Raw genomic sequence first — 8,896 nt, 5'->3', positions numbered from 1 at the left:
ATGGACCCCACCATCATTGTTTTTATTTTGTTTGTTTGTTTTTGTTTTTGTTTTTTTTTTGCTCCTCAGGAAATTCTGGGCTGGAATTTTTTTGGACCGAGGTGTGGACCCCCCCCCCCCCCCCCCCCCCCCCCGGAAAAAAATTCCCGGATCTATGCCTGTAACTGAATGTAATGTCGACAACGGGAGATAACTCTTCAGAATGTGAAATTCGTCTATTGTGGCATCGATGATCCACTCTCTACGATCGGCTCATACATTCAGTGTCTGAGAGAGAAACGAACGACAACTCTGCATAGGAGATTGCCGATGATCTTTGATCCTTTTTAAACTTTAACCTAACCATTTGCATTTCGGTTTATTTTACCCCAATCTATACTTAAACTTGTACTTACCGACTGTCATAGGTCCTGTCAACTTCATGAAATATAATCCAATTAAAACACAAAATGAATTAATTTCCACTGATATACATGTAACACTGCACCATGTCACATGGCATGTGCAATCTAAAAATGATAATGGTAAAACTAGTACTAGTACTGGTAGGGTGACGCAAGCCCAATGTGATGTAGAAATTTTCAAAAAGGTGTTCACATACATGTACAGTACAAGAACAAATTTTAAATTATCATAACAAACGATGTTTTAACATAACTTTGCCATCTAGGCCTATTTCCAAAAACAGGCAAATTGTGTGTGTGTATATTGGGGGGGGGGGGGGGGGACACATATAAATTGATTGGGTATGGCTTTTCAAGGAGGTTTTTGCCTAATCAAATACTAAAAAAAGTTTGCACATTTTGATAAATTCATCAAAAACGCTTTGTACTAAAATAATATTATTTGTTGTTGAGAAGATAAATTTAAAAAGTTCCAATTATGGGCCAAAAATTTATATCCCCCCCCCCTTTTTATTAAAACCTAATTTACAACATTAATTAAATTCTGATATTTCAGACTGGTAATGAATTAAGTATATGAAATGCGTATAAGAGGTTCATGGGTCACATGGTCACCTGAGCATTTTATGCTCGATTTGACGAATACATGTACTGTGTAAATTATAGAATTATTTGGACTTTTTCCTTGGTAAGCCCAATATGAAGGAGTGTGCATTTAGAGGCAAACACCTTAGTGCGGGTATTACTGTCTCACGACAGCATCTAGTTTTAAAATTATCTCAAGTACAACAAAGCCATTTGTTAAATTGACATGGAAGCATCATCAGAGAATCTTTTCGATACTGAACTGTTTTGTGCTTTTGCCTAGCCAATGTGCTCAGGTGAGCGATGTGGCCCATGGGCCTCTTGTTTTGTGAGATACCAGAGTCTTTCTTTTATAAACTGTTCTAAAGTATATCTATCATTTCACTGGTATTAATCCTCTGAGGACAGATCTAGTTGGGTGTTACGGTAAGATCATTGGCTAAACAAGTGCATATACAGCAGTTTAAATCTGTGACTTTGTGACCTGTAGGGTGCTCAGAGTGGAAATGGAATGCCAACAAGCCCAGGGGTGGATCCAAGCCAAAAGAACAAGCTATTCTCCATGAAAGCTCTTCAGGAAGTTCAGATGAGGGGGGCCAGGACATCAATGTCACATCCAAATGGTGAGTCAATAATTAGGATTCAGGGTTAGGTGGGGGAGGGGAAAAGACGGGGGCTTTTCCCACTAGAGACTTAAATGTGTACAAAAGAACGGTTCTGTGTATACCTGAGTCATATCCCATGGTCAAGTTTATTAATAAGATGAAATATTTACTGAATTGTTGTATTATAATTTGAAAAATTCAGAAACCTCAACAATGGAAATTAAGAATGGTATCATTAAATGCATGGGATGAACAATGTTTTTTCATTACATCTGTATTTGATGTTAACAGGAAGTGCAAGGCGTGATTCAAGTTCAAAGGTCGGAGCTATGAACAACAGTCCTCGTCAACCATCAGCTTCCTACCCTGAAAGTCCCGACACGTCTAACGATACGTCATCTCTCGGAGATCTCTCCACTGCCATATTTGAGGTGTGTAGTTAGGCAGGAGTTATCTTTCCTTATTCTCAGTAGTGATAGACTTTTAAAGACCCTGTAGTGTTTTGACAAACACCTGCTTCAAACAATTACTGATACATTTGTTAAAATTCGTTATCTACTGCTTACAGATAGACATGTAAAAAATAAAAAGGTAGGGTTAATTTTCATGGGAATAATAACTGCATTAACCAATTACTTAAAAAACAAATCCTGGACCAAGATGTTTAATGGAATTTTTTTTTCCCACTTACCAAGTATTATGGAAAGGGTATAAATACACATTGAGGCTCACCAAAACAGCTTATAAGCAAAATTTGAAGCTAGAGGTTGATAGGTTTTTTTTCCATCTTCTTATGCATGTTTTTTTTCTGGGATACAGATTTTTTTAATTATATTTTTAAAGTATTTTCCCCATCAATACTTTTTATTCTTGCTCTTATTTCTTGGGATGAAGTTTATTGATGCTATTTCTTTACTACCTTCTACATGTAAGTGAGGTGACTTACCTTAAGCTGAGTTTGTCTCTCTTTTAGTACATTGATGATAGAAGGGATATATTTGAAGTAAGCCAATTTATGTTCATGTATAAAATAAGTATAGAACCATCTAATACAGAAACCATAGTATACCATTGTATATATGTGATGTTAGTGCCATGTTGCATGGTCCAACCGCTGACTAATTTCTCATTTATCATGTAGAAACTCTCCATTGTATAGGTGAGTTTATGGAGGGGGGAGAAAACTGCTTTAAAGCTTGACACTTTCTCATGCCGTCTCCCCCCATGTCATCCCCTTTCATCATCACAGCTGTTATGTACACTGCCAAAAATTGAATTCCCAAACCACGGGCAATTAATTACAGAACACAATATACACATCAGTAAAAAAAAAAATCCCAGAAGTATTTTAAATTATATACATGTAGTGTCTGCAGGAAATATTCAAAATATGATGGAATGAAATTGCAAAAAAATAAAGATAGGATAATAATTGAAAACTGTTTCCTTTTCCTCTTCTTTTAAATTCATATATAGCAAGCCTAAATGCAGGGTTCGACACTAACTTTTTAAGGCTTTAGTCCAGCCGGACTTGTGCTTCATTACTTTTACTAGTCCGCACGCGATTTTATTAGTCCGTCTAAAACCAAAAGAAACATCAATGTTTGTTAACATTAATTTAACGTTACAATTAATATACGTATTATTTTTTGAAATAAACAAAGTATTTACGTGAAATATATTATTCCACCGATTCATTGAAATCTCGCAATCAACAAGTACGATCGTATTCCCGATCTCGTTTTTTTTTTCTTTATATTACATCCAAAACGTCCAACATCTTTCTTAAAAGTGTCATATTAAATCATGATCGCTAAAACCTTATACTTCATATCGATCAGTCGAAAAATTAAGCCCTGAATTGACCCGGCATTGCGTAACTACCCGCCAAAAGCTAGAAATCTAAAAATACACGCGGGGTTTTCCAGTAAAAGTTGTCGAGAATCGGACATCGGTAATTTATTCATATTGTTTTTCAGAAATTTTTATTGGTCCGTTCGGACTAATTAGCCACATATTTTATTAGTCCGAATGAAAATGTATTAGTCTGAGACTAAGGGACTAACGTTAGTGTCGAACCCTGAAATGTCTATATATATACGTATAAATATTACATACATAATCATGCTATATGTACTCTTTGTACCTAGATATAATCTGACTCTATTGCCCTATATTACTGAATACACAATTGGTTGCCAGGGTAACCTGTTCAGTGACATCACTTAGTAACTGCTTATTCTTCTGCTTACCACAGGTTACCACGGTGTCGCCGGGGACTCGATCTGTTAGCAGCAGTGTGTCCAATGCTACCTATGATAGTTCATGGCATCAGTGATTTTCAGGTCTTCATTTTCTGTCGTGCTTCACTCACTTTGTTTGCTTAGCATTCCCTTCCTTTCACACTGCAGATGATTTCAGCATGGTTTACGTTGTGGGTTAGATAAAAAGTGTCAAGTCAAGGGCTATAGCTTATTGAATAGTAGAATTAAGCTGAGGGTTGTAACTTTTATAATGATGTGGAAATAGGCTGAGGGTTTAAGCTTATAGAATTGTGGATATAGACTGAGGGTTATAGCTTATAGAATTGTGGATATAGGCTGAGGGTTATAGCTTATAGAATTGTGGATATAGCCTGAGGGTTTTAGCTTATAGAATTGTGGAGATAGCCTGAGGGTTATAGCTTATAGGAATGTGGATGTAGGTTGAAGTATATAGCTTATAGGATTGTGGATATAGGCTGAGGGTTATAGCTTATAGAATTGTGGATATAGGCTGAGGGTTATAGCTTATAGAATTGTGGATACAGGCTGAGGGTTATAGCTTAGGAATGTGGATGTAGGCTGAAGGTTATAGCTTAAAGGATTGTAGAAATAGGCTGAGGGTTATAGCTTAAAGGATTTTGGATATAGGTTGAGGGTTATAGCTTATAGAATTGTGGATATAGCTTGAGGGTTATAGCTTATAAGAATGTGGATGTAGGTTGAAGTTTATAACTTAAAGGATTGTAGAAATAGGCTGAGGGTTATAGCTTAAAGAATTGTGGATATAGACTGAGGTTTATAGCTTAAAGGATTGTGGATATGGACTGAGGTTTATAGCTTAAAGGATTGTGGATATAGGCTGAGGTTTATAGCTTAAAAGATTATGGATATAGGCTGAGGGTTAAAGCTTATAGGATTGTGGATATAGGCTGATGGGTTATGGAACATTGTTAGAGAATTAAGGAAGAATGGACAGATTGTTTTACTGGTAATATTTAGAGAAGTGATGAAAAAACAATTCAGATTAGTTTTTGTTGCCTCATTTTTTGGGTAAAATATATGTGCAGAATCTTTATAAATGAAGACATTTAATTAGCTCCAATACATGTAGATGGCAGAACTAAAGAATTCTCACAGGTGATAATGCAGTCTATTTGGAAAGGTTATTTTGTCTGTTTGTGCGATACATTTCAGTTGTCATGGTATACCGTAAATGATGTTCTATCAATTATGATAGATTTTAGTTGTCAGGGTACAAATGCTGTTTTATGGATTAATTGATAGATTTTAGTTGTCAGGGTATGTTGTTTAATAGATTGATTGATAGATTTTAGTTGTCGGGGTACAAATGTTGGTCTATCGATTGATTGATAGATTTCAGTTGTCAGGTATAAATGTTGTTCCATCGATATTGACTGATAGATTTCAGTTGTCAGGTATAAATGTTGTTCTATTGATTGATTGATAGATTTCAGTTGTCAGGGTATAAATGTTGTTTATTATAAGTTGTTCCCACCATATTGTTGCATGTTCTGTTTAAATGGCATGATGTTTATTAGCTATCAGTGACTGGCTCTATCTTCTTTTAACAGCAGCTCTTCAATTCACTATGTGGTCTGACATTGAAGGTTAGCTACACCAGAGTTCTCTGTATCAGTCATTTCACGTTCACAGGCATGAGACATTTTGTTCAGTTCATTTTTTCGTTTGTTATGGTATTATAATTGTACATCGATTATTTTATGAGTAACTCCAGTCTGTCATCATTATAAGTTCACAGTTTTTATCTCCAGTTTACAGGTGGCATGTTGTTCACTGCCTAACTTATGAATTAATGAATTAGATTAACATGTCTAATATTGCAGCAAAAGTATTAATTTTATTACATTTACCTATCTAATAAATAAGAGAATTAAATGATAGAATTATTTTATGATAAGTAAGGCACAGTACTTAAGAAAAATAATGCATAAAAGTCATTACATTTCATTAAATTATAAATGTGTTTTTAAACATCAGTAACAGTATCATGTTTTAACCAGATTTTAATATTCATTCTTCATTTTTAACTAGATTAAGTTAGTGTACTGATGATTTTCGTTAGTATATTGTATGTAATAGTGTGTGTTTGTTGTAGGACATCTCATTTGACCGGCCAGGCACACGTTTATCTGTGGCCTCCACTGCCAGTAGTACCTATAGCAGCGCCTCGGCCCGAGAAAGTCTGTCTGAGGAGCATCACCAGCAGGAAGAGCCCGAGATCGAGACATCTCACCTGTGATTAATCTCACCTGTCAGAACTCCCTGTGAGATATAGCCAGATGACATGAACTCTGCTGTTGGGGATGGTCACATGACACATGGCGTGGCAGTGTACAATTAAGAGTTATTTCCCCATCATATTTTAGCCTCCATTGTTTCTAATATACATGGCTTAATGGTTCAGCTGTCGTCATGCTTCAGTGATCACATGTTAGGAAAAAAGTGTCAAGTGTTCATTCTGAATCTGTGGTGTAGTGTCGAAGGGTAGATATTCAATGTTTAGTATATGTGTGTCATGGCTATAATCATGATCAAATCGATCTGTTCTCTGATCAAAATCTTTTCCCTCTCTAAGGAGTCTGTTTTCTGTGGTTGTTTTCCTATTACTGTTACTGAAGATCTGAGAGTTTTTAAATCATGTACTAGGTCCATTTTGTATAAATTGTCACAAGAGATTATAATAATGTTTCCCCCTGTAATCCCAACTAATTATATATTGTTTGTCATTTACACACAGTATTTATCAAGCCCCAGAAATGTGATTATTACATGAGAGAGATATATATATTAAGCCTATTTTTTAGAAGTTTTTCTTTAAAAGCATCTGTTTAGGCCACTAGTTTTACTAAGTTTTTATTACATGGTTAATTTTTACAGCGAATGATTATGATTTTTATGAGTGGCTTGGTGTTAATTTTTCTGTTGCTACGTATAGTATCAGCATGGATTTCAATTTATGTCTTCCATTTTTTTGTGGTCTGATCTAATGTGATACAACAACAGGTGCCCCCCCCCCCCCCCACAAGTGATGTGAGATGGGCCAGCTCCCCCCTATGTACATGGTGCTCTACTGACTGTACTTAACAAACCAAAGCAAATATCAGTTTCTTTTTTATTTGCCATGTGTACAGAATGGTTCTTCGTTTTTTTGTGCCAAATACATTTTACAGATAATTGATAGGACATGTGATGTGTAAACAAGTCTAGCACTTTATTTCCTTTTTTTCTTCCAGAATTGTTATGGTTTGTTTTCAAATGTTATGCTTGCTTCTAATATCTGATTTAGTATTTACATAATTTGAACTTCATATTTCAATGAAGCTAGCACTTGATAATAGCAATTAAGTATAGTTCAGTTAATTTGTTCATTATATATTGGGTTTCCATCAATGTTTTTAAAATTTTTAGGGAAAAAAATTCTATAGTTCAACTTGTAAGACTAGTTTATATGTTATATTTTGAATGATGATGCCAGCCCTTGTAGATCTGAAAAGACATTTTACAAATAGAAAACTAGTGGACAAAAATTTGAAATGTGAAGTTAGGAGAGAATTTGTTTTTAAATGGCAATGCAATAGCTTGTCTCATAGTACATTACATGTCATTCATTATCCCAATAGTGTGTACCAGAATATTAATTATATTAATTATGATAACTAATATATTATGCGGTCAGTGTGGTGACCTGATAACTGATTGGGAGTGGTGCGTAGATGGGCATACGGTGTAGATAGGTGTGACTAGGGACACAACATTACACATTACATTCCAGTGACAGATTAATTAGCACTGGACTGGGTGTCCTTCACACACTGGTAGTTCTAGTACAGCTGCACTCAGCCATCCGTTCTCATGTTTCCATGGGAACCGTGCCATAACTTCTCTGTGTATTCTACCTCCGCTAGAACAAATCATTTCTCTATTTCCTGTATGATTGATCTGAAGATTTAATGTCTGGGTAATTTATCACCAATGAGCAGCAACACAAACTTGGCATTCTGAGAAAATATAAGTAATACTGATAGGCCAATTTAAATACAAGTTGACTTACCCTTTAAAACCAAGTCTATTTTAACCCCTCCCCCTCCCCATCAAAGTGCACGATATCTCCCATTTAAGAAAAATAGGTCACAAGTTTAATAGTAAGTTTACCCCCCACCCCCTTTAAATAAAAAGTGCACACCTTTAAGTACAAGTCCACCCTGCTAGGATTGAGTTTAGTATCCTCTAAAGACCAGCCTTCACTCCCAGTAAGATGTTTCAAGTTTTAGTATTTTAGCAAAACTCAATCTGGCCCCAAAGAAACTTTTATCATTATTTCAGAAAGATTACTTAATCCAATTTGAAATGAATAAATATATATATTTAAAATAGTAGTATCTGATGGAAAAAAAATCATGTTTTTTTTTTTTCATTCCACTCTTTTAAACATCGTGCTAGGCATAGAGTATAAATTGTTATAATGTGATGGTTGACCTTTGACCTATGAGCCTGCATACATTAAGGTAGTTGTTCTTCATACCAGGAATCAAAATAATTAAGTGCAATTGAGGGTGTACATAGTGTGAAGTTGATGATGTATATATGTATATGTGGCGCTGTATAAACTGCATATCAGTCAGGCTGTCTGTAGCTCCCAATGTGTAGGCCTCTGCTTATTACTGTATAGAAGTTTTTTAACACAATAATTATTAACTGTGTATTAAATGCAAATTATAAAAAATGACAATGAAACAGACAATTATTAAAAAACTGCTGGAAATATCATTTGGTTTTTGTGTTTTTCTGTAGGATCTAGAACCTGTATTGAACAAATACTACTTTCCCCTGAGTTGACAATTTTTTTTGATTATATCATGACTGGTCAATGAAGAAATTAAAGAACAGGAATTGTACAGACACAAAGCTAGGGGTAAAGCATTTGACATTTAAAAGTCGCAATATTGTTGAAGCAGAATCTACCAATGCCATCATCAATATGGCTGGAACATGTCCA

The 8,896-nt window shown here is 35.1% G+C and overlaps 1 protein-coding gene across 8 annotated transcripts in view; it reads left to right on the top strand.

The window, feature by feature from the left end:
* The window catches only part of LOC133175967 (serine/threonine-protein kinase MRCK alpha-like), a 38,160-nt gene extending 29,493 nt beyond the window's left edge, over positions 1–8,667 (top strand). For 2 of the 8 annotated variants that reach the window (XM_061311154.1, XM_061311130.1), the window contains 4 exons: positions 1,480–1,612; positions 1,886–2,025; positions 2,568–2,597; positions 5,996–8,667. In XM_061311154.1, coding sequence (XP_061167138.1) covers positions 1,480–1,612; positions 1,886–2,025; positions 2,568–2,597; positions 5,996–6,139 — 447 coding nt within the window. In that variant the 3' untranslated portion in view covers positions 6,140–8,667. Of the gene's footprint in view, positions 1–1,479; positions 1,613–1,885; positions 2,026–2,567; positions 2,598–2,735; positions 2,754–3,851; positions 3,940–5,995 lie in introns of those variants that run through there. The other 6 variants (XM_061311172.1, XM_061311138.1, XM_061311165.1 and 3 more) reach the window with 5 other exon arrangements.
* The last annotated feature ends 229 nt before the right edge of the window (positions 8,668–8,896 follow it).

Source organism: Saccostrea echinata, unplaced genomic scaffold (assembly GCF_033153115.1).
Source record: "Saccostrea echinata isolate AGI-Se365-2 ecotype Australia unplaced genomic scaffold, CSIRO_AGI_Sech_v1 ptg000002l, whole genome shotgun sequence".
In the NCBI taxonomy this organism is placed as follows: Eukaryota; Metazoa; Mollusca; class Bivalvia; order Ostreida; family Ostreidae; genus Saccostrea; species Saccostrea echinata.
The sequence above is the reverse complement of the archived record's forward strand: the minus strand, read 5'-3'. Positions and strand labels throughout refer to the sequence as shown.